The 26,200-nt window shown below is 42.4% G+C and overlaps 2 protein-coding genes across 4 annotated transcripts; one reads left to right on the forward strand and one right to left on the reverse strand.

Moving 5' to 3' along the window:
- Positions 1-9,542: 9,542 nt before the first annotated feature.
- LOC131204960 (TLR adapter interacting with SLC15A4 on the lysosome-like) lies at positions 9,543-17,612 on the reverse strand. Of its 2 annotated transcripts, XM_058196675.1 has the most exons (3): positions 16,970-17,612; positions 14,364-14,476; positions 9,543-12,709 (listed from the first exon to the last, which is right to left on the reverse strand). In XM_058196675.1, the coding sequence occupies exon 3, from the start codon at positions 12,660-12,662 to the stop codon at positions 11,793-11,795; it is 870 nt and encodes a 289-aa protein (XP_058052658.1). In that variant the 5' UTR covers positions 12,663-12,709; positions 14,364-14,476; positions 16,970-17,612; the 3' UTR covers positions 9,543-11,792. The 2 variants fall into 2 exon arrangements, with proteins under 2 accessions (XP_058052658.1, XP_058052657.1); XM_058196674.1 differs by lacking the exon at positions 14,364-14,476 and having other exon boundaries at positions 16,970-17,608.
- A 1,293-nt stretch (positions 17,613-18,905) lies between these two features.
- LOC131204963 (SH3 domain-binding glutamic acid-rich-like protein 3) lies at positions 18,906-26,168 on the forward strand. 2 transcript variants are annotated; one of them, XM_058196681.1, is made up of 3 exons: positions 18,906-19,277; positions 22,286-22,539; positions 23,424-26,168. In XM_058196681.1, exons 1-2 carry the CDS (start codon positions 19,230-19,232, stop codon positions 22,502-22,504), a joined length of 267 nt encoding a protein of 88 aa, XP_058052664.1. In that variant the 5' UTR covers positions 18,906-19,229; the 3' UTR covers positions 22,505-22,539; positions 23,424-26,168. The 2 variants fall into 2 exon arrangements, with proteins under 2 accessions (XP_058052664.1, XP_058052663.1); XM_058196680.1 differs by having other exon boundaries at positions 22,286-22,453.
- The last annotated feature ends 32 nt before the right edge of the window (positions 26,169-26,200 follow it).

Here is a 26,200-nt window from a genome sequence, read left to right on the forward strand (position 1 = left end):
ACTTCCTTGGAACCTCTCCACTTAAGGAGAGGACAGGAGATTGCCCACATGCGCTCCAGACAACTATTACTTTGTTACTGCAAGACAGCAGTTTTCTCTGGGTTTGACTCAGTGGTGGAATTGAATTTTTTTTACTACCGGTTCTGTGGGCGTGGCTTGGTGGGTGTGGTGTGGCTTGAGGGGCATGGCTTGGTGGGCATGGTAGGGGAAGGACCCCACTCCCCATTCCCTCCCCACTCCTGGGGGGAAGATATTGCAAAATCCCCATTCCTTCCCCACTCCTAGGGGAAGGATATTGCAAAATCTCCATTCCCTCCCCATTTCTGGGGGAAGGATATTGCAAAATCTCCATTCCTTCCCCTCTTCTGGGGGAAGGATATTGCAAATCCCCATTGCTTCCCACTCCTGGAGAAAGGATATTGCAAATCCCATTCCTCCCCACTCCTGGGGGGAAGATATTGCAAAATCCCCATTCCTTCCCCACTCCTAGGGGAAGGATATTGCAAAATCTCCATTCCCTCCCCATTTCTGGGGGAAGGATATTGCAAAATCTCCATTCCTTCCCCTCTTCTGGGGGAAGGATATTGCAAATCCCCATTGCTTCCCCACTCCTGGAGAAAGGATATTGCAAAATCCCCATTCCCTCCCCATTTCTGGGGGAAGGATATTGCAAAATTCCCGTTCCCATCCCACTCTGGGGTTAGCCAGAGGTAGTATTTGCCGGTTCTCCAAACTACTCAAAATTTCCGCTACTGATTCTCTAGAACCTGTCAGAACCAGCTGAATTTCACTCCTGGTTCGACCACTGGAAGATGATGGAATCAGTCCTCTAGCTGACAACCATGGCAGAGGTTTTAAAAGGACACTTACATTCACAAATCTTATTTTCTAATCACTTTCATAAACTGCCTATTAATAATCTCAAAATTGTTAGAGACCTACAGAATGACAAGTTTGAGAACTCAGTCAGTTTATGTTCAACTTGGGAGCACTGTGACTTGCGTGCTTAGGACACTTAGCAAGTCCATGTTCGAGACCAAGTGTTGCTGCGGGGCGGGGTTGAGCTCCTGTCCTAGCTCCTGCTGGGGGACGTGAAAGGAGCCCCCAGCTGGGCATCCCCAGGCCAACAATGATGTCACCGGATTATCTTTTCAACCCAGAAGCGCCTCTGTGCTTCTGACATGAGTACAATGCTATGTTCAAATCTGAACAACGGAAAAATAAATTTTAAGCCTAAAAACTTGACAAATTTTTAAATAAGCTCACACACACACACACACACACACACACATACACACACACACACACACACACACACACACACACACACAGAGTAGATAATCTTTACTTTAGAAAATTAATAAGGAAGCTAGAAACTGATGCAAACTGGTATACAGTAGTGGCCAAAATTGTGGAAACCTTTTGGGAAAAGTGTATTTTTGAGTTTTGATGCAGGGATGGGTTTTACTTAACTTTACTACCAGTTTGTAATGGGACCACGCGCGCTTCTGCGCAGAAGCTTCCTGATGACGTCCGGATCAGTGGGCAGAGCGTCCCACTGGTTTTACTACCGGTTCTTGAGAACTGATCCAAACTGGGGGCAACCCACCACTGGTTTGATGACTAATAATACCATTTAGCCATAATTCATGCTAAAGGTTATCCAGCTAAGAATTAACTGACCTGATAATTTTTGTACATCTCATTTTTTTCTAGGTGTTTCACTTTTCTTCTTTATACTGTAACTGCTATTCTAATAGCAAATCCTTCATAAAAGTTATTGCATCTTGATTAAATTATCTTTCCATTGATATATAATTTTATAAAATACACTTTTCCCAAAAGGTTTCCACAATTTTGGACACTACTGTAAAGTAAGAAAATCAAAAGAAAAAAAGAAATCAGATACAGAAGAATTGAAGAGAAATCAAACGCTATGACAATTTTTGATTGAAGTAAAGATTAAGACTGTAGGAGTAAAAGGAAGGGATATTTATTTGATCGATGATCGGTTTATTTGATCAAGTGGGTATTTTTTCATTTTTGATTTGTTTTGCAATGGTTTGGCAACCCTTTAAGGACTTTTTGCTGTTATCAGGATTGAAAAGTTGTTGTTGTTTGGATTTGCTTCTGGATGTGGGATAAATATTTGTTTAATCTTAGAGTCAGTAAAGAGTTAATAAATAGAGATATATTTACTGCGATGAAAGATTGGAAATTGCTTCTTGATATATTCTTTATTTTTATATATTAAATTGTTTTTTTTCCCTTTTTTCATTCTCTTCTCTGTCTCTGCTTGTATTTAAAAGTCTTAATAAAAATTATATTTAGAACAAAGGATTGCAAATCCCAATAGCCTTGCAAATGATAAGGATGATGGGGGCTTATTTCATATTTGTTAAGCCTGTTTTATTCACCAATTTTTCCTTTATTAACGTGTATAAATCCACATACACCCACATATACACCTACTTATATATATACCAAACACACCAAGTAATAACAAGATGATTTTAATATCAACCAATTTAGCTCAAGACCAGATTTTTTATTTCAAAACAAATACCTTCAGGCATGCTCTTCCTTCATTTTTTTCATTTCATTTCCCAAGTTACATTTAACTTTGAAGAAGGTCAAATAATCATAATGCTTGTAATTTTAACATCCAAAATTATAACTAATATTGAAGGAATATCCATTTCCCCTGTTTACCTGTAGTCAATACCCTAAGGCACCTAAATATTAAGAATCTTAAGTATATTATATAAATATCATTGTATTTAAATAACATTGTATTAAAGCTGAGAAGATGGAACAATAGATGGTGTGCCAGCTAGATTTAATCGTAGGATAAAGAATTGAGCTTGTTCCATATTAACGCTTTAAGGATCGATTTTTAGTTTCTTCAAATGCCACTGATTTAATTACTCTGCTCTATATTACATAGGCTGTATCATATGAGAGCCATCTTGGTCTAGCTAGCAGCTAAGGAATCAGGCTAGAAACCAAGAGACCATGAGTTCTAGTCTCCCTTTAGGCATGATTCGGCCAATCACCAGGAGATGGTGAGTTCTAGTCCTGCCTTAGGCATAATTGGGCCAATCAACAGGGAATGGTGAGTTCTAGTCCCACCTTAGGCATGATTGACCAATCACCAGGAGATGGTGAGTTCTAGTCCTGCCTTAGACATGATTGGCCAATCACCAGGGAATGGTGAGTTCTAGTCCCACCTTAGGCATGATTGGCCAATCACCAGGAGATGGTGAGTTCTAGTCCTGCCTTAGACATGATTGGCCAATCACCAGGGGATGGTGAGTTCTAGTCCCTCCTTAGGCATAACTGGGCCAATCACCAGGGAATGATGAGTTCTAGTCCCACCTTAGGCATGATTGGCCAATCACCAGGAGATGGTGAGTTCTAGTCCCACCTTAGGCATGAAACTGATTGTCTGACATTTGGCCAGTCACTTTCTCTCAGCCCAACCCAGTGGTGAAATGCTACCGATTCATACCGGTTCAGGTGAACCAGTAGTGATAAAAACTACCGGTTTTGGCGAACCGGTAGTAAAAAAAAATCTACCGGTTCCTCTGAACCAATATTTCCAATGATCAGCTGTGCCGCGTGATTTAAAAACACTAGAAAGCAGGAAATCCTGCTTTCTAGTGAATCTAAATCGTGCGGCACAGCTGTTTCCCCCTCCCCTTGCTGTTTTACTTACCTTCCCAAGCCTCCTTTTCCCATGCAAAGTGCTTGTTTGGTGCGTACTGTGCATGCGCAGCGTGCATTTGGCACGCACCGCACATGCATTTTTTTTAAAATTTGAATTTATATCCCGCCCTTCTCCGAAAACTCAGGGTGGCTTACATTGTGTTACGCAATAGTCTCATCCATTTGTATATTATATACCAAGTCAACTTTTATTGCCCCCAACAATCTGGGTCCTCATTTTACCTACCTTATAAAGGATGGAAGGCTGAGTCAACCTTGGGCCTGGTGGGACTTGAACTTGCAGTAATCGCAAGCAGCTGTGTTAATAACAGATAGACTTAGTCTGCTGAGCCACCAGAGGCCCCTTCAAACTGCTGGCAAACCAGTTCAGATTTCACCACTGGCCCAACCCACCTCACAGGGTTGTTGTTATGGAGAAAACAGGATGGAGAAGGAGTAAAAAGTATGTTCAGAGTTATTTATAAAAATAATAAAGTGCGATAATAAATAAATCAAAGTAAATATTTTGAGTACACTTCATCATATCTTCTACTTCTAGTTCAAATACACAAATACAGGAAATCGGGGGGGGGAGTTGAAAAAAGGGGGGGTGATGAAGATTATACCCCAAAACTAGTGATGCATACTAGATTTGGGGAAAATAGGAAAGAGAAGTCTTGTCATTCTCTTTCTCTTAACGTGGTTTTCCCTTCATTTACTTGCTGGTGCCATAACTGAACTATGGACACTTTCCAGGTGCCTTAAATTCCAAACTCCCATCTTCCCCAGCCAGCCCAACTGGTCACCAGATCCCTTGATCCCACAGATCCCTTGTGAGATCCTAACCAATGCTGCCTCGTTATCTTACACACCCTCCACTAAATGCAAATATGCTAGACTGCTCGATGTAATTTTAACCAGATTGCTGTTTGTCGGCCTTGTTTACCAACACGCGCGTGTTCAATTGGTCTGTTTAACATAAATATGATTATGTATGCAAATCAGCACTTGGCTTCCATCTGGCTGGCTCCTGGGAAGCCGTTTTAAAAAGCGGGCTCCGGCGGGGGTCAACAAACCCACCCTGACATCCATTTCCTGGCACTGCTGAATGAATTTGTAGCTGCGTGTGACATGACTATCCATTTTCCAAGGGGGTTATTTATCTAAACAATTATTTTTCTTATATGGTCAAATCAGTAGATTACAAAATCCTAGTAAGACCACACCTGCAATACTGCAACCAATTTTGGTCATCATAATCAGAGGTGAAATCCAGCAGGTTCTGACAGGTTCTTGAGAACCGGTAGCGGAAATTTTGAGTAGTTCGGAGAACCAGCAAGTATCACCTCTGGCTGGCCCCAGAGTAGGGTGGGAATGGAGATTTTGCAGTATCCTTCCCCTGGAGTGGGGAGGAAATGGGGATTTTGCAGTATCCTTCCCCTGGAGTGAGGTGGGAATGGAGATTTTGCAGTATCTTTCCCCTGCCACCCCCACCAAGCCACGCTCACAGAATCGGTAGTAAAAAAAAATTGGATTTCACCACTGATCGTAATACAAAAAAGATGTTGAGACTTTGGAAAAAGTTCAGAGAAGAGGAACTAAGATGATTAAAGGCCTGGAGACTAAACCATATGAAGCACAGCTGCAGGATTTGGGCTTGGCTAGTCTAAAGAAAAGAAGAATTAGGAGTGACATGATACAAGTATTTCAGGGGCTGCCACAAAAAAGAGGGCATTAAATTATTCTCCAAAGCACCAGAAGGCAAGACAAGAAACAATGGATGGAAACTAATCAAGGAGAGAAGCAACCTGGAATTAAGGAGAAACTTCCTAACAGTGAGGACAATTAACCAGTGGAACAGCTTGCCTCCAGAAGTCGTGGGTGCTCCATCACTGGAGGTTTTCAAGAAGAGATTGGACAGCTACTTGTCTGAAATGGTATAGGTTCTCCTGCTTGAGCAGGGAGCTGGACTAGAAGATCTCCAAGGTTCCTTCCAGCTCCATTCCATTCCATTCCATTCCATTCCATTCCATTCCATTCCATTCCATTCTATTCTATTCCATTCTATTCTATTCTATTCTATTCTATTCTATTCTATTCTATTCTATTCTATGTCAGAGTGTCCAACCTTGGCAACTTTAAGACTTGTGGATTGGCTAGGGAATTCTGGGAGTTGAAGTCCACAGGTCTTAAAAGTTGCCAAGGTTGGAGACCCCTGGACTAGAAGACCTCCAAGGCCCTCGGATTCTACAAAAACAAACAAAAAATGGGGATTCCTGTGCATTTCTGTGCTGCCCTCTCATGTTCGCAGCCATCCGTGCAACACTAACAAGCTCTTCACAACGGTACCCAAGGATCAAAATAACAGAGGAGTGTGGCAAATTTGTTTGGAAAAGCAGATTAGCCTCTGAACCCACCTAGCCCCCAGTCGTGAGGGAACGGAGAAAGGATTTCAGGCCAGCAGGGAAGGATAAAGAAAATCTATTCAGCTTGTTCTCAACTGAATCTCTTTCAGCTCCGGGTGGAACTCCATTGTTGCAAACAGCAGCTATTGGGAGGGAGGGAGGGAGGGAAAGAACACACAAAAGCCGCCAACACAAAATGAATGGGTTCGTCCCACACACATGGATAAGGGGTGGGGTATTTAGTTATATCTTCCTGGAGCAGATTAAGCTCTTTTTTCTCTTTTGAAAAAGTTGGGAGATCCCTCTCTAGAGTTCTCGCTCCATTTCTTGGTGCATTTCCAGCCTCCTTCAAAATAATGAGAAAATACGGCGGTGATTTTTCCACAAACTCGTGGCTGGAAATTTGGAGACGCTCCATGCACGGTCAGCAAAAGGGGATTTGCCCTTGGGAAGTGGGAAGAAAAAGGTGTGTGTTGTGTCTGCGCCCCCCGAGCCAGCCCTCCTGTCACAATGTGACTTGGAGCTGGGCCTCCTGCCAGAAAGTGACTTGGAAAGTGAGGGGGAAGGGCCGTCAGGACTTACCTCAGGAGCACCGGCTTCCCTGGCTCAGCTCCAGGAGCCAGAGGCAGGCCAGGTGGAAGAGATAACGAGGCCTCCGTCCCCTGACTCTTCCCCCCCCCAGGGCACGCCTTCAGACCCAGCTGACGGCAATCAGGCTTGGTTGGACCCTAGGTTTCATAGGCAGGAGAGGAGGGAACAACAGAAGCAGGGGTGGGGCAGGCCCAGGAAGTGCTGAGTCATGGAGCCACACCTCACAGGATATAAAAGACAGCGAGAGCTGCTGTGTCTCTTTGTAACAGGCAAATCCACTGATTGACTAAGAGCTGAAGTTTGTTCCAGGGTGACTCACCAGCGTCGTGGAAGATAACGAAGGCTCTTGGCAAATGCTGGCTATTCTGCTGCCAGAGCTGATAGTGCTGGCTAATTAAGCCATCACTCGGCTGGAGGCGAAGGAGGACAGAACAGTGTTGTGTGTGTCTCTCTCTCTAGAGACAAATCTGCTCCCCCATCTGAGGTGCTCATCACATTCAGAAGGGCTAAAAGACGACCAAGACAATAATGGAAATGTTGATACCAAAAATATGGTATTCTCTTTTTATTTACACAAGACCAGTTGCCTTCAGAGCCTGTTTTAGTAATGGGTCTCAGAGTCAGATAGCTGCTTTTTTAGCACTGGCAAAATGTTTATTTTATTTTTATTTTGTCTATTTTATTTTATCAAGCATGTATAAGATAACAGATATAAGTATAAACATGATTATGAATACAGGAAATGGATATGGATAAATGGGGACATTAGGACAGGGTGCGGCAGGCACGTTGGGGCACTTATGCACGCCCCTTAAAGACCTCGAAGGAATGGGGTCAGGTCGAGAGTAGACAGTCTAAGGTTAAAGTTATGGGGGTTTGGGGAAGAAACCACAGAGTCAGGTAGTGCATTCCAGGCATTGGTTTCATGCCTAAGGCAGAACTAGAACTCGGAGTCTCCTGGTTTCTAGCCTGGTGCCTTAAACCACACCACCAAACTATCACACACTGCATTTATTATTGGGTAAACACACACCCCCTGCGGAGAAATACATGCGTTAGAACCGCTTGAAACGAATGAAACATCTGTTCTGAATAATCCGCATTGTTTATTCATTGTGTTTGGTTAAGGGTGGTTTTTCTTTCTTTCTTTCTTTCTTTTTTTTGCAAGCCACTTTGAATTTATAGTGTGAAAGAAAATGAATAACGTGTCATGAATGTAAGAGAGGCTCAGATGCTCCATAGAAAATCACAGGGAAGAAAAAGCTGTTCTTTGCTATGTATAAATTATGAGAGAGAGAGGGAGGGAGGGAGAGAGAGAGAGAGAAAGAGAGAGGGAGGGAGGGACAGAAGGAAAGAAAGGGAGGGAGGGAGAGAGAGAAAGAGAGAGGGAGGGACAGAGAGAAAGAGAGAGGGGGAGAGAGAGAAAGAGAGAGAGGGAGGACAGAGAGAGAGAGAGGATGGGAGGGAGGGAGAGAGAGAGAGGAGGGAGGAGGAGAGAGAGAAGAGAGAGGGAGGGACAGAAGGAAAGAAAGGGAGGGAGGGAGAGAGAGAGAAAGAGAGGGAGGGAGGGAGGGACGGAGAAAGAGAGAGGATGGGAGGGAGGAAGAGAGAGAGAAAGAGAGGGAGGGAAGGATAACATCATCAGTGCTGGTGCTCCAGCCCTGATGATGTTACTTAGCTTGGGTAATGAAACGTCTGCAAGAAAACAACCAAGCTACAATATTCTCCTCCATTGGCCCTTAGTGTTTATTTGCTCTCCTATAACTTATTTCACTCCCTTGTTAATGGTACTTTGTTTCATTGTGAAATTGACCACTAACCACAGCTGCTGAGATGGAGGTGGTGATGTGAGATCTTTGAAGGTTCTTTAAGAAGGATTCAGTCTCCTTCTGTTACAACTTTGGTTTCATTTTCAGTCAATATACATGTTAATGCACATATTATTTGTTATAAGAAGAAATGTTCAAGAATTTCATTGTCCTAATTCCTAAAATATGGAAGTTATCTTAGGAACCCCTTTCATTTGGTTGAACTTGAAGTCCATCAAAGAGGAGAACTCTGTCTCTCTGTCCGTCCGTCCATCCGTCCACACAACCATCCATCTATCTATCTATCTATCTATCTATCTATCTATCTATCTATCTATCTATCTCTACAGTATCTATCCATCCACACACATGCACATCAGGAAAAAAATTGCTCTCTTGATTTTAAAGGATGGATCCACACTATGTGTTATTATTTCTGAAAAGCTTTTGTGCTTTAAAAATGACAAAATGACACCTATATAACTATAAGATCCAAAGCAGTGGTGGGATTCAGCCAGTTCGCACCACTTCGGGAGAACCAGTTGTTAACTGTCTGAGCAATTTGGCAAAGTGTTTGTTGGAAGGAATCATTAGGGCAGAGAACCAGTTGTTAAATTACTTGAATCCCACCACTGATCCAATCTTAATGATAAGCTCAACAATGGACTTATTTTCATATACCGGTACATATTTATGCTTATCACAAGGTTTGTTTTTTAATTGAACAGAATAAAACCTATTCTAAAATCTAAATTGATTTAGATCAGATTGGGGTTTACTGTAGGGGTGACTATGAGCACATTCCTTTGTTTGCTTTGTATCTATTTATATATTTGTAATTTGTTTTATTTTTTTGAGTTGGCCAAATGACTAAACGAATAAAGAGTCTATTCCATTCTAACGGTTGTTTTTTGTTACATCTACAGTAGTTCATTTAGGATGACAATGTTGTTGTTCTTTTCTCCATTAGATTGTCACTTTTTATTATAGACTTCATTTTGTATTTCATTATTTTAACATTTTTAAAAAAAAAAAAACTTCCAGAAATGAATAAAACCCATTCAAGCAAAGAAATCCAAGCTTTTGAGGCTAGAAGAGTATTTGGGAAATTTGGAACACGGGTCTCTAATAAGGTTTGTAAGACAAGATTTGCTCGTTTCCAAAATGGCTGCTAGGGAGACATCAGTTACAAAGCAATTTCCTCAGAATCTTACTTATCATCCTCAGGTCATCCCCTCCCAAGGATGTTCGCAATTAACCTTCATTTCTGACCTTCTCTAGACATACTTTCAGGTTAAAATACCAGGCTGCAGCTGCCTAGTTTTACTACAATAATCAGAAGACCTGTTGCCCATTTTTTTAAAAAAACTTCAAATAATTGCTTCATAAAATAAAAAATGCCAGGTGGGAAAAATAATCTCCAGGGGCACCAAGAAAGGCCAGTTTTAAGGATAGTTTTGTGCTTCTGGATATCATTCAGGAGACTCCACCATTAGATGAACAGAGACATTTTTCGCCAGTTAGTATGGATCAATTCATTAAAGAGTCTACACTAACACTGCTTCGTTAGTGTCTAAGAAGTTTCCATTATAACTGTATAAAGTCCTGAGTCATATTTCCATTTCAGAAAAAAAAAATGGATCAGCAATGAATTATCTTAAGTGGTTAGAAACTGACATGTCAGAAAGCAGAAATCCACTTTGTTTCTGTTCCCCTATCTTTTTTAACCGGAAAATTAATGTCACAAGTTTTAAGGGCATGTTATGGTTTCATAAATATCTTGCCGTGAAGAATTCTACGATTTCCACTAGAATCCTTCACAACTTTCTCCAAATGCATTTCACTTTCTCCAGAATGTATTCCTGATTATTTTTCCATATATTTCTGGAGAAATATATGAACTTTACAGGACAATGTTTTTGAAATGCCAAAACAAAACAAGAGGATGGAAGCAGATATGTCTGTAGTCCAACCCTTACAACTCTCCCAAGTGAGTAAGTCTTTTATTGCAAATGTCCTCTGGTGGGAATCCCAGTGGTGGGATTCAGCCAGTTTGCACCACTTCAGGAGAACCGATTCAATTGTTAACTTTCTGAGAAGTTTGGCAAACTGGTTGTTGGAAAAAATAATTAGGGCAGAGAACCGGTTGTTAAATTATTTGAATCCCACCACTGCCTACAACACTGTAGATTTTAGAATCAAGTCAAGGTCAAAAATAGTTCCTAAGTCTACTTTTCTACCATCACTATTACCACTATTCTAGAATTCCTACTATAATGCTACTAGAACTAAGGAGAAATTTCCTGACAGTGAGAAAAATTAATTAGTGGAATGGCTTGCCTCCAGAAATTGTGAGTGCTCCAACACTGGAGGTTTTTAAGAAGAGATTGGACAGCCATTTGTCTGAAAAGGTACAGGGTTTCCTGCTTGAGCAGGGGGTTGGACTAGAAGACCTCCAAGGTCCCTTCCAACTTTGTCATTCTGTTGATCTGTTGTTTTGTAAATAGCTAAAAATAACTGATACACAAATGCAGCATAAACCTTAAAATAGGCTTAGTAATGCCTAGGTTTCTTTCAAGTTCTCAGATTTTTTAATATACATGACAGGGTTCCATTGTATATAGATTGTCACCTTGCCGACTGCTGTACTTGTCACCTTCCAGAAACTTTAACTGTAAATCTTGCCCATCAAAGCTTGTCCATTCTAGTATTAAGGTTGACTCAGCTTTCCATCCTTCCGAGATCGGTAAAATGAGGACCCAAATTGTTGGGGCAATATGATGACTTTACAGCCCTCTCTAAACTGCTTAGAGAGGGCTGTAAAGCAGTATATAAGTCTAGGTCAGGGGTCAGCAACCTGCGACTCTGGAGCCGCATGTGGCTCCTTCATCTCTCTGCTGTGGCTCCCTGTCGCTAGTCGGCGCCACAATTTTGAGAGGAGCTTCCAGTTAGGGAGGGGGGGAAGCATGGCGTGCCAGAAGGAGACTCTATGGCAAGGGCAGGGTTTTCCAGTCGGCTCCACAATTGATAGGGCTTTTGGTTAGGACAGGTAGAGGAAAAAGGACACCACACTAGGAGGAGACTCTATGGTGGGGAAGCCAGACTTCCGGTCGGCTCCAGAATTGAATGGGGACTTCTGGTTAGGACTTTTGTGGCCCTTTGAGGGTTTAAGGTTGCCGACCCCTGGTCTAGGTGCTACTGCTGTTAACCAAAGACTGTCCCATTTGTGTTGTTTGTTTTTTAAAGAATCTATTGCTTTCCCTCACCGGCGCACGTTGCATCACAGACATTTTCTCTTGCAAAGCGGGGCGGAGATTTGCAAATTCGGCGTGCTAAATTCACTGCTGTTTCCGCCGCTGGTGTTGTGCAAGCCCAGACGAGCCAGAGAGTGCAACAGCGTTTGCTGGTGTCCATGAGGGAGTGGGTGGTGGGCCTCACCGGTGTTACTCATCAGGCCGTTCGACATCAGGCAGTGGGTGATGGAATTGCAGTGAGTCAACTTCTCTTCCCAAAACTGTTTATAGAGTTCCTGGATTTCCTTTTCCATGTGTTTGTTAAGCAACGAGTTAGAGAGGGGCTCCTTACGGTAAGCCAGGCTGTTCTCCCCAACGTCGTCTCCGTGACCCAACTTTAGCACCCTGGGTTTCTGTAATGGGAAGGGAGTATCTAAGGGGAGATCCGTGGACAAGAACACGGGGCCAGATAATTTGTTGTAAGTCTGGTCCACGATGCAACCGGAATCATGGGTATGGTCAGCGATATGATCTCCTCCGATATGCAAATCAGGGTAATCCTGATAAAGACTTTGGCATGTCCAAGATCTGTACAAATCCAGCTGTTTCCCACAGTACTGCTCTTGAACTGGTATGCGCTGAGGGACGGACAGGGGTATTTTGTGGGTTTTGTTCCTTGGCGCATCTTGTCCAGGGATCTGCTGATGACCTTTCGGATCCACGTTTCCGCCATGAATCCCCGCCATCTTCTCAGCTGCTGCCTGACTGGATTCCGTAAAGAGCTGTTCATTTTCATCCATATTTGCAAACTGGCTTTGCCAAGATTCTTGTCCAACAGATTTCAGCAACCGGCCTTCACGGGAGTCAAAAGGCTCGCCTTTATAGGCAAAGACAGTTATGAAGCTTTCTGCCAGCATGGTGGCTCAGAAGTCAAACCTTCAAAAAGGCTACGCAGAGCAAATGCCTTTAAAAAGAACAAATAGACAGAGAAGTTATTTCGAAAAGGAAAGAGAAAACACATTCAGTTGTTTAATTCAGTGTACCTCGGTTAAGATAACAGCAAAATATCCTCATCTTTCTTTAAACCGAGATCTTTCTGGTTTATTGAATTCCAGAATTCGCACAACAGCATGGTCAATATGTAGCAATTCTGGTATTTATAATCTAAAACGTCTGGAAAGCGTCTCTTACAGGGATTAAATTTTTGCTCTTCCTTTTCTGCCCTGCCCTTATGCTAAGCAAAACATATTCTATAATCCCGTTAATTTGGCAAGCCATTACAAAACACCAGGAAGGTAAGAAGGAACATTAGAGAACCAAGGTGTTCTAAGTTATCCGGAAGAAACACTTAGAGAGCTACTCAGTGGCTCCACAAACATTGAAAATGATTTGTAGCTAAGCAAGCAAATGAAAAAGTATCGGTCTGTGGATACCGAATCCTAATTCATCATTGGCTGAGATCATACATTCTAAGCCATGAACTATGGTTTGCAGATCACGATGGTTGGATTCACACAACACAGTTTACCCTAAGCATGAAGGATTTGCTCACAAATTAGATCACGATTGGCATAGCTAGATGAGTGAAGACTCTTACAAAGATGTTTGCTTTCCTTTATCTCAATGAATTCTGTGAATCCATGTTATGATTTGTAGATTGTATTTTACATATTAATCTACCACATAGACACCCATCTGACTGCAGCTTGTTCAAGAAAAGCTGATTAAGGAAGTAATGTTTGATGCAATGTATATGCTGTTTTAGCCTCTGATTCATTTTCCTTAGCTGCGTTCCTATTGCACATATAAATCTGTCTTCCTCTTCTTTTTAAAGGAATTCGAAAGTTGGTACATCAATTTCTTTTATCAGCAAAACATATAAGTCAGGCAAATTATAGTTTCTTCTATAGAAGAGAAAAATTGAAACTCAAGGTTGAACTCTGGGATCCTTGTGCTGCCTCCGCTTGGTTGCTTTCTTGCCGACGTTTCATTACCAAACTAGGTAATATCATCAATGGTAGAAGGAAGTGGGGAGTGGCTTTCTTTTTATATATTAGTGGTTTGCACTGTCAGAAAACAAAATAGGAAACAAAAAGACCAAAACACTTTCCCACCAACAATCAACACCCCGATAAGGACAGATTAACACCAAGAGTAATACTAGGCCAACAAACAAGAAGTAAACAATATCCCAACCAAGTGACTACTAACTCAGACAAACGAACAGTAAACAACAGCCTAATCAAGGAACTACCAAAAATACTCCCACTTACACTGACAGGACAAGCCATTTGTATATAAAAAGAAAGCAAATCCAACTCCCTTCGGCACTGATGATGTTACCTAGTTTGGTAATGAAAAATCTGTAAGAAAAACAATCAAATTCAGAGGCCAGCAAGGACCCGACAGTTTCTTCTCTGCCTTAATAATTTTCTTCAGGGGACTCATGAAAACAGGCCAAATGTGTCCATTCAATCCAGAACTGCTATGAGGGGCAGCAAAGACATTTAACAACTTATTATTATTATTATTAACTCTCACAACTAGTTTATTGCGATTCTCATTTCTCAAAAAGAAAAAGATTAACAGGAAATTGTGATTGAGTATATGAGGCTCACCCAAACCATGTTCCACCTCCATAACAGTGGTGAATCTAAGAGTTTCTCAACCCTGGTTAAAAGCTTCTCAACTTGGTGCCCTGGTTCTGAAATCAGACAAGTTGTGTAAAGTCCTGCAAGTTAAACAAACCACGATGAATTATTTTTCTCGGCCCGATTTTATACACAGCCTATTCTTCCGATTCTAGGTGGCTTAAAATAAAATTTAAAAAGATTTAATAAATGTATAAAAAGATCTATAACATTAATAAATATGTTTTTTAAACTATTGGGGGGGGGGAAATGCAAAGAAGAGCAACTAAGATGATTAAAGGCCTGGAGACTAAAACATATGAAGAACGGTTGCAGGATTTGGGTTTGGCTAGTCAAGAGAAAAGAAGGACTAAGGAAGACATGGTAGCAATATTCCAGTATTTGAGGGGCTACCACAAAGAAGAGGGGGTCAAATTATTCTCCAAAGCACAAGAAGGCAAGACAAGAAACAATGGATGGAAACTAATCAAGGAGAGAAGCAACCTGGAATTAAGGAGAAACTTCCTAACAGTGAGGACAAATAACCATTGAAACAGCTTGCCTCCATAAGTTGTAGGTGCTTCATCACTGAAGGTTTTTAAAAAGAGATTGGATAGCCACCTGTCTGAAATAGAATAGAATAGAATAGAATAGAATAGAATAGAATAGAATAGAATAGAATAGAATAGAATAGAATTTTTTATTGGCCAAGTGTGATTGGACACACAAGGAATTTGTCTTGGTGCATATGCTCTCAGTGTACATAAAAGAAGATACCTTCATCAAGGTACAACATTTACAACACAAATGATGATCAATATATCAATATAAATCATGTACACTGAGAGCATATGCACCAAGACAAATTCCTTGTGTGTCCAATCACACTTGGCCAATAAAAATTCTATTCTATTCTATTCTATTCTATAAGGATTGCCAGCAACAAAGTTACATTCATACAGTCATAAGTGGAAAGAGATTGGTGATGGGAACGATGAGAAGATTAATAGTAGTGCAGATTTAGTCAATAATTTAACAGTGTTGGGGGAATTATTTGTTTAGCAGAGTGATGGCCTTCGGAAAAAAACTGTTCTTGTGTCTAGTTGTTCTGGTGTGCAGTGCTCTATAGTGTCGTTTTGAGGGTAGGAGTTGAAACAATTTATGTCCTGGATGTGAGAGATCTGTAAATATTTTCATGGCCCTCTTCTTGATTCGTGCAGTATACAGGTCCTCAATGGAAGGCAGGTTGGTAGCAATTATAGAATTATAGAAATGGTATAGGATCTCCTGTTTGAGCAGGGGGGTGGATTAGAAGACCTCCAAGGTCCCTTCCAGCTCTATTCTGATTCTATTAGAATCTATAAATAAAGGTGTAGCTGTCATAAAAACAAGTTGGAAGGGTCTCTTGAAGAGGATTATTTTTGTCAGCTTCTGAAACATCATCAGGATGGTGTACTAAACTTGGCGAGAAGAACAGTGTAGTCCAGAAGGAGAAGAGTATTTGTGTGAAAATTTCCCCCTGTTTTATTTCAAGGTGAGTACTGAATATCTTCTATTACACTGTCTAGGTTGGGCAGATTCTGTATAATCTCTCCTGAATTTACCTATGGTCCAAGCAATAAAGCCATACATTATAGGTCATCACTAAAATATTGCAGGGAATTCTACAGTATTGTCTGATAGCAAAAGGTTTAATGTGGCATATCTCCAGATAAAAGGACAGGTAAACTGTAGGAAAAGACTCCTGCGAGCCCCTTGGACTGCAAGGCAATCAAACCGGGCAGTCCTAGAGGAGATCAACCCTGACTGCTCTTTAGAAGGCCAGCTCTTGAAGATGAAACTCAAATACTTTGGCCACCTAATGAGAAGGAAGGACTCACTGGAGAAGAGCCTAATGCTGGGAATGATGGAGGGCAAAAGAAGAAGGGGACGACAGAGAACGAGGTGGCTGGATGGAGTCACTGAAGCAGTCGGCGTGAGCTTAAATGGACTCCAGAGGATGGTAGAGGACAGGAAGGCCTGGAGGAACATTGTCCATGGGGTCACGATGGGTCAGACACGACTTCGCAACTAACAACAACAAAACTAAAGGAGACATGCTGCAGAGGTAGATTCTGTACAATATTCAAATAATATAATCCAACAAGGTAAGACAGTAGGAATATGAATGGCTTAGTAGGAGTATGATTTGCAGATAAGCTTAGATTTTAATTTGTCACCAACCCTTTTTTGCATCCATGTGATACTGTCTGTAGATATTACATTGCAGATAATTATTTTTTTTTAAAAAAAGTTTTTAAAACATTCATTCCAAAATGTCAGTGATACTTGCAAATCCTACCATGAGCTACAATAAAGCAATTGGATCTCAAATTGTCATAGTTTGGGGCCATCTCAAGGTGTCCCCTTCAGTAAAACATATTCCCAATTGCATTTTTTCTTTGCTTCTTTGTATTTACTTCTTAAATGTATATGCCGCCCATCTCACTAGCGAGCAATTCTGAGAGGCTTACAACAAATGCTCTGGATTGTAGCCTTAACATATTTTAAAATTACATAAAATGTCAACCTTCCAGTGTGTGCAATGAACATACCTTTTGCTGGTTACATGCTGTGTGGGATCAAACAGCCACAAAATACAGACAAGGATGGCTCTTTTCTGAACGTTTTTTCAGAGATTGCCCAGATGTGCTACTCTCCACAAGCCATGCTTGAATCTCTGGGATTCTGCAATGTTCACACATTTAACAAGAAGTCACTTCCAGTGAGAGGAGGGAGGGTGCGGAAACCTTTGTGGTTACCCCTCCTGAGATAGTAAATCCAAAAAAGGATCTGACTTTTAAAATCTATATTGTGTAAGGAGGCAGATAAGTGTTGTTCTCTTGTGACTTGTACAGTTTGTAGTGGAAAGAGGAAGAATGACTTAATTAGGAAAACGAAAATGTAAACTGTTATTGTCCTTTCTACAGGACTTAAAGAGCAGGCTGAATCTTGGAGCTATTATAAGGCGCGGAGGAGGGTGGAGAAGGAAAATATATAGACCCTCAGGATGAATTTCCACATTCCTTAAAGATCTTTACCTTGGCCCATTCTAGATGTCACCTGAATTATTCTCACGATAGATTTAATAGGAAACAGAATGGAATGGCTAAATAAGAATAACAGAATAACAGAGTGGGAAGGGACCCTGGAGATCTTCTAGTCCAACCCCCTGCTCAAGCAGGAGACCCTATAGCATTCCAGCCAAATGGCTGTCCAGTCTCTTCTTAAAAGCCTCCAGTATTGGAGCACCCACAACTAATTATTCTAACTGTCAGGAAATTTCTCCTTAGTTGTAGTACCATTGTCGTATGAACTCTAGAGTAGTGATAATAGTGATGGTAGAAAAAAAGATTTAGAACTAAGTCTCGAGATCTGACAGAGACGGAAGGCGCGATCAAGATGACAAAAGATAGAAAGACCATACAGAGAGTGATAAGGACAGCTGAGAAGATTATAGGAAGCTCGCTTCCTGTCATTCAGGTTGCTGCTTATAAGCGCTATGTCAGGGGTGTCCAAACTTGGTCCCTTTAAGACTTTTGGACTTCAACTCCCAGAGTCCCTCAGCCAGCAAAGCTGGCTGAGGAACTCTGGGAGTTGAAGTCCAAAAGTCTTAAAGGGACCAAGTTTGGACACCCCTGCGCTATGTGCTTAGAGCTCAAAGGATTGTTAGAGACCCCACACACCCACTTCACAGTCTGTTTCTGTTGCTCCCCTCTTAAGGGGAGGTTTTGAAGTATCTATAGCAGGACTTTCAGATTCTGTAACAGCTTTGTTCCTATGCCATCTGTCTGGTAAACTCGCAAGATTTGTGTATCTTGCCATGTGCATGCATACATCCGAACTAGACTGTGTTGTTTCTCCGTGTCATATAATATATGTGGGTACATGCATAATTTTGTATTTATTTATTTATTTATCTTGTCATTTTTATGTTTATATTAGAGGTGGAGACCCTTTGAGAGCTGTATGCAACATAATTTCATTTTAATGTATGCTTATTAGTATACATTCAAAGTGACAATGAAGTATTCTATTCTATTCTCTATTTGTAATTCAATTCAATTCAATTCTATTCTATTCTATTCTACTCTACCCTACCCTACCCTACTCTATTCTAACCCTGCCCTGCCCTACCCTATTCTACTCTATCCTACCCTAACCTATTCTACCCTACCCTACTCTACCCTACCCTAGTAACCCTACCCTATTCTACTCTACTCTATTCTAGCCTAGCCTAGCCTAGCCTAGCCTAGCCTATTCTATTCTACTCTACCCTACCCTACTCTATCCTACCCTACCCTACCCTACCCTACTCTACTCTATTCTATTCTATTCTATTCTATTCTATTCTATTCTATTCTATTCTATTCTATTCTATTCTATCGTTATTCTTTTTCTATTCTATTCATCACAAAGACACGTCTGGCCTCCTACCCTCCTCTCCCTGAATCCCAGATCTTCTACACCCTCCTGCATTCCCCGGAACTCCAAGCCAGTCTCGGTGCGGGTCTCCAGCTCCTATCATTCCCTTCTTGCCAGCCGGGATGCGCAAGCATCACAACACCAACCCATCTTAAAGGTCTACAAGAGAGGGGGGAGGGACTCTTATTTCCGTCTGATGGTCTTTCCAAGAACTGGTCGCCGCAGTTCCCCGCCGGCCCGCAAGAGGCGCCGAAGAGCAATAACCAGGGAAAGGCGAGACCGGGGAAAGGAGGAGGGCTATTCTTTGAGTGGCAGCGCGAGTGGCCATTCTGAACGCCGGAGCCTCGCTGGCGGTTGTGTTCCCATAGCAACGCCGGGTGCCTGGCGAGCATGGCCGCCCTTCGGGTGTATTACACCAGCGTGACGGGCTCCAGGGAGGTGAGGGGCAGCCTTGGGTGGGGCGGCCGCGCCCGAGATCCCCTTCCAAGCCGATCTGCTTGGGAGGGCGAACCGCCCCGAGCTCTTCTGCAACAAGTCGCCTTCCGGGAGTGCGGAGACTACAGGACTCATCATCCACAGCGCCTTCCTTGTGGTTGGGATTGAAGGTCCCCTCCCCCTCCAGAGACGTGGGGACCACAATTCCAATCATCCTCAGCGCCCTTCGCCTGCCTTGGAACTGCAGGCCCCGCCTGTTGCTCGTGGGATCACAGCTCCCATTATTCCCAGCCCACCCAGCGCCGTCTGGGGGGGGGGGTGTCTCAGAACTACAACCCCCATGCCTCCCCCGAGACTCTGGGATCCCAACTCCCATCGCTCTCTGTGTGTTATAACCGCCATCTGTTCTCCAGACTCTGGGATCACAGCTCCCATCACTCCCAGCCACCCTAGCATCCGTTGTGTACCTTGGAACTACAGACTCCAGTATCCTTCCAAAGGCTTGGATCACAGTTCCCATAACTTCCAGGCACCTTAGCAGTTTTTGTGTATCTGGAATACAAGCCCCACTAGCATTCCGGAGGATCTTGGATCACAGCTCCCATCATTCCCAACCACCCTAGCATCCGTTGTGTGTCTTGGAACTACAAACTCCAGTATCGTTCCAAATGGGATCACAGCTCCCATAACTCCCAGCCACCTTAGCCTCTTTTGTGCGTCTCTGGAATACAAGCCCCAGTAGCATTCCAGTGGCTCTTGGATCACAGCTCCCATAACTTTGCGTGCCTTGGAAATACAAGCCCAAAATACCCTTCCAAAGCCTGGGATCCCAATTTCCATCTCTCTCAGCCAACCCAGCGCTTTTCATTGAGTGTTGAAGTACAATCCTTGGACCCCCTCCAGAGACACCCTCCCCCAACTCCCATCACCTCTGGCCACCAGAATGGGAAAGGCTGATCCAGGGCATCCTCTGATAGGGATGGGGATATCCTGAGTAGGGGGTGGGAGTCAGGGAAGTGGATCCCCCAGACAGGCTATTTTGAATTCGAAAGAGCAATCAAAGGCTTGCAATGAGATCAGTGTTGAGTAAGGGCTGTGAAACGCACAAACTTGGGTCTGCAGGGGTGCCTGGAGAAAAGGGGCCCCAGTTCCTTCCCTCTGGGATGTTTTGGAGCTGCTGAGATTGGGGACCAGGCAGCTCCACGTCATCCATGATGGCTTGCCATGCCTGGACCCCATTCTTGATTGACAGAGAGCAAACTCCATTCCTTCCTAGCACTGATCATATTACCTAGTCAGGTAGGGAAATGTCTCCAAGAAACCAACCAAGCTCAGAAAGCACCAAGACCCCCACAGTTCAACTCAGAGCTACAAATACACTCTTCCAATGAAATAATATAATAATACTCATTGGAAACCTTCTCCTGAGCAAACCCACTGAAATGGGGCAGCCAGGACCAGTGCTAGAAGAGACTGTATATAACGGGATCTCCAACCTTGGTCCCTTTAAGACTTGTGGACTTCAACTCCCAGAGTCCCTCAGCCAGCAAAGCTGGGAGTTGAAGTCCACAAGTCTTAAAGGGCCCAAGGTTGGAGACCCCTGGTATATAAGACAGCAAACCCCACTCCTTCTAGCACTGATGCTGTTACCTAGTTGGGTATTGAAATGTCTACAAGGAAACAACCAAATTGGGAGATCACCAAGAATTCCACAGTGTTCAAGCCTTAGCTACAAATATTATCTTCTATTGGTACCTGGATTGACAATTCAAGAGTGCCAGAGCATCTATATATCTGATGCATTTCATCTGCCACCTCAGTTCTTAAGGACTCTAGGCAGTTCACCGATTTAAAGAAGTGCAAGTTGTGCTGTCATGTTTCTAATATAAATAAATATATTCTATAATTTTACACCAGCCTCTTCCATCTGCTAGAAGCAAAAATAATTCCTAATACAGGCATTCCATTCAAAGCACATGTTTTTTAACATTCAAAAACTGCCACTCTTAAAAATAGAAACATACAAACTATGGCTCAAAATAAACTAATTTCAGAAAAATCAGTAAAAATAGTACTACAAGAAAGCTGTGCCAAAACTAAGACATCAAAATCTGCAGTTGTCAGAAATAGTATACAGGGATGGCCAGACTTTAAAAAAAAACACATTTCTGCACAAGTTTAAAAAATACTAGTTAGTTGTCTGGATTCTTTTTCCCCCCTGTAGCATAATGATCTGTAAGAAATTTGTAAGTTCAAATTTACTTAAGGAAATACGCAGGGGATTGTACCCTATATGTGGCTTTTTTAATGGATGCACCCTTGTTCTCTACCCTATTACCAAACTTTGACTTTGAAAAAGAATCCATTGTGATATAAACAGTGACTTTACCTTGGCAGAGGGCAGGAAGGAGGGAAATGCAAAATTACTAAAATAGGGCTGGAGAACTTGGGTGAAAGGAGGGAAGCTATGTTGAAGGGCTATTCTCAAAAGTTGTGCACGAACCTTGAAGAAGCTGCATCTTTAGCCCCAACTAAAGTCACCCACTTTTGAACTTTTTTTAAAAAATTTGAATTTATATCCCGCCCTTCTCCAAAGACTCAGGGCGGCTTACATTGTGTAAGGCAATAGTCTCATCCTATTTGTATATTTATATACAAAGTCAACTTATTGCCCCCCCAACAATCTGGGTCTTCATTTTACCTACCTTATAAAGGATGGAAGGCTGAGTCAACCCTGGGCCTAGTGGGACTCGAGCCTGCAGTAATTGTAATTGCAGACAGCTGTGTGTTAATAACAGGCTGCATTAGTCTGGTGAGCCACTTCCCAGCCCTCTTTGATATAAAGTTAGGTTCCATCACTTGTAACTAAAACCCGGAATTGTCCTAAGCAGAGGACTAGGGCAGCCCCATGGTAACACCTGGATTTGAAGTGTTAAGAGATGCTGTCAGATCTGTGACACCCCAAAATCTCTACCCTCCCTCTTCATCAAAACTGTCGGTATCATATCTAGGTGAAGCAGAGGCAGTCTGAGGTTCTTCGAATTCTGGATGGAAACCGCATGAAGTACCAGCTGGTGGACGTCTCGCTCAGTGAAAGTTTGCTGCAAGAGATGAGGGATAAAGTTGGCAAGGCTGATGCAGTCCCGCCTCAGATCTTTAACGGAGATGAGTATTGCGGGGTAAGAAAAATCAGACTGGGGGAGGCCACCAAATTATGGATTCGGTTATAATGGCTGGAAAACAAGTTGGACAGCACCAGCTGAAGGTGAATAAAAGCACGCTTATTCAAAATGTATTTTGTGCATGAATAATATGTCTCGTTAACCTTCTCTTTCCCCTCCCCCCCTGCAAAAAAAGAAAAAGAAAAAAACAATTGTGGAATTTATTCACTTCCTCCCATTCTTGTTTTTGTTTTTTTCCTTCATTGGTACCATCTGCAGCTTGTTTCTTCTTCAAACATTGCAATCACCCCCAGTGCAGGTTAATGTTGACTATGCTATTAATTCCAAATGGAAAAATGGAAAAGGGTGGAGGGGAGGAAGGATAGGGAATATACAGTGTGTGAATTACATCACATCCATGAGCTGTTATTTAGTCATCCAAAGTGCACAAAAGAACCAAACAACGTTCCCGTTTTTTAGGGCTGATGAACCAATCAGATTTGCAGAAGGGTTAAGTTGTCCCTAGAGAAGGTCAGTTGGTTTGGTTTTGATTGGAAAATATTCTTGCTTGTACGTAGCGGAAATCACATATTTTTTACCATCTTGCAACAAAAGAAAAAGTTTGTCCCACCACAGAGCTTTCTTTTCTGCTTTCTCCTTCCAACAATCCAAATTAGCAAATAAAGGTTGATAACGAATTCTCAGACCATGGTAACCTATAGTATGGTTTCATTCGGTTTAGCATGTTCTGTGAATCTCTTTGTTAACAAATCATGGTTTAATGTGATGTGTATGGCATGATGAGTGATTGGCATAATCCAGTAATTTTAGGAATAGAATGGCTATTTGAATCCAGGATAATCAGATTCAAGCTCAGCAGTAACAGCATTCTGAAGAAAAGTGATGTCCAGCTGAATGTGACTTTCATTCCCGTGCCCTTCTGGCTTCTTAACTCAGTTAACTTTTCTGTCTTTTGTATTTGTTTCAGGACTTTGAGATGCTGTATGAAGCCACTGAAAATGAAGAAGTTAAGAAATTCCTTAAGGTAGCAGCTGTAGACAGAGTGGGAAAAAATGTGGCAACAATTTGAAGATGTTCCTATATATAAGTGTTCAATGCTTAAACCGTTTAAAAAGTTTAAATAAAAGGGGAATTTTGTATGTCAAAGAAATTTAGCTCCCTGTGAAAGACACAGGAATTGCAAAAATTAATATTCACTTTATCAGCTTTTTGTGTAAGGTTTACTATGAGGGCAAGGCAGTAACACCTTGCTCTTGATAGTAGAACACAAAAAGTAAGCTATCACTTTGTGGTAGCTGGGTTGACACACAGTTAAAACACACCTACTTGAAATCTCTCCTAACAGATAGAAGGATTTTGACTCATTTAGAACGGCAGAGTGAAAGACCAAATGGAAGTTGTGAAACTTCTTTTGAAGTTGTGACTTCGAAAACCGATATTATCTGGATGAATAAAATAATAATAATAATACTCAATAATAATACTCAAGAGCTGTTGGGTCTCCTTTGAGAACATGATTCAGATATCCTCCAAATGCATGTGTTGCCTTTAGGTTGAATCAATCCTTGAATTGATTTGGAAACATTTTTTTTCCTCAAAAGTTTTTTTTAAAAGATATTTAACATCCAAAAATACTGATAAATCCTCTTTAGTTTTCAGTGGTCCCATTTCTGTTGGCTCTTATAATCCCAGTTACCTATTAGAAGTTATTGAAGATAAAGAAAATGTTAAAAGTATGAAGAGGATTCTGAGGCACTAAAAAGCTGGTGATCGCCATACCTGAAGCGAAAGCAGCAGTTAAAGATAATGATTGTTTTGTGTGTAAAAGTAGAAAAAAAATACTTTGAAATCTCACATTATTATAACAGAAAACAGCAGAAGACATGCATCTTTTATTAATAGATTTCTGGAATCGGAAGCTGGTACAACGTCCTCATTGCCACAATTAAGCCCAACGTAACAGGCCAAATGAAAATCTATTCAAAAACGTGTGATCCCTAGGATATACTTTTTTTAAAAAAAAAAGATTTCTGATTGAACTTTCCTAATTCAGAGCCCACGGCCATCATGAAATAGGGGAAAGAAAGGTTTCAAGGAGTTGTGAACTGCTGTCAGTTAGGAAAAGGAACAGGACTGCCAGCCAAAGAGACTCAAGCGCAGTGGGATTACGAGAGAAAAACTGAAGTCATGAATGGATGCCAAGGTCCGATAGACCAGAAGGTGGGCGATCAAAGGCCTGAAGAAGAACTAGCAGAACCCCAGCAACAACAGACCACTAGTGCAGCGGTCACCAACTGGTTGTCCGTGGACCACTGGTTGTCCGTGAGAAAATTTTGGTCGTCCCCAGAAAAATTATTTGCATTTTTTATCTTGCACTAAATCAGGGGTCCTCAAACTATGGCCCCTGGGACAGATACATGCAGTGAACGTTTGTGTGGCTGCAGAGTCTCCCCCTTTGGTGTCTTTTTGTGTGGGTCAGAGGGGGGCAGAAATTCTGACTTGGGGTCTGCTTCAGCCTCCTGATTCAGGGCTTTGGGCGAAGGCTGGAGAAAAGTGTCGCTGGTGGCAAAGAGCCGGAGGGTCTCATTCCAGTGGGACTGCCTCATGGCCTGGAACTGGCTGACCATCTCAACCCACTGAGCCTCCAGGCGCCGATACCTGGCCTTGCACTCCCGGAGGTCTTCCCTCTGCTTGGAAAGCCTATTTTCGTAGTCCTCAGTGAGGTGCTTCTGCTGAGCCTCCTTCTCAGTCAGATCCAATTTGAACTGAGCTGTTTTACCAACTCTTTCTCATGGTGGTGCTTAGCTCCAGCAACTGCTTCCTGTTGGGGCCCTAAGGAGCCCCAGCGGGTGGACAGGTGAGGCATAGTGAGTAGAGCCTGGCAAGGTGCCCATCAATGTGAGTGACACTGAGTTGGCCACGCCCACCCAGTCACATTGAGTGCCTTGCCACGCCCACCCAGGTCATTAGGCAGATCATATTAGTGGTCTGCAGGATTTAAAATTATGAATTTAATGGTCCCTGAGGTCTGAAAGGTTGGTGACCCCTGCACTAGTGCCATTCACAGAACTGCAAGATGCCCAAAAGGGCAAGGAGCCCTGGTGGCGCAGTGGTTAGAAAGCAGAATTGCAGGCTAACCCTGCCCACAGCCTGGAATTCGATCCTGGTGGGGCTCAAGGTTGACTCAGCCTTCCATCTTTCCGACGTCAGTAAAATGAGGATTGACCCACATTGTTGGGGGCAAAAATGCAAATAGTGCTGCTAGATTGTAAACTGCCTAGAGAGTGCTGTGAAGCACTGTGGGGCGGTATGTAACCCTAACACTATTGTTAATTACCACAACTCCACGTAGCAGGCCAAGCAATGGCACTAGTTCAGGATAACAAAACAAAACAAGCGGACAAAACAAAAGGACAACTGCTAACGCTAATAGGGCTCCTGGGAATGACAATCAAACCAAAACCACAAGGCTCACTGGGTAAGCCTGAGTAAGAGGAAAAGCGCAGGCCACAGGGATGTGGGCAACCATGGCAACTTTCAGACCTGTGGACTGCTCCCAAAATTCCTAGGAGTTTGGAGTCCACAGGTCGTAAAGTTGCCAGACCTGCCCACCCTTGTTGCAGAATATAAAAAATATAGAATAAAAGATAGCGCATAGAGCAGGGGTCTCCAACCTCGACAACTTTTAAGACTTGTGGACTTCAACTCCCAGAATTCCTCAGCCAGCTGAGGAAAAGTTGCCAA

Source organism: Ahaetulla prasina, chromosome 11 (genome assembly GCF_028640845.1).
Source record: "Ahaetulla prasina isolate Xishuangbanna chromosome 11, ASM2864084v1, whole genome shotgun sequence".
Lineage (NCBI taxonomy): Eukaryota > Metazoa > Chordata > Lepidosauria > Squamata > Colubridae > Ahaetulla > Ahaetulla prasina.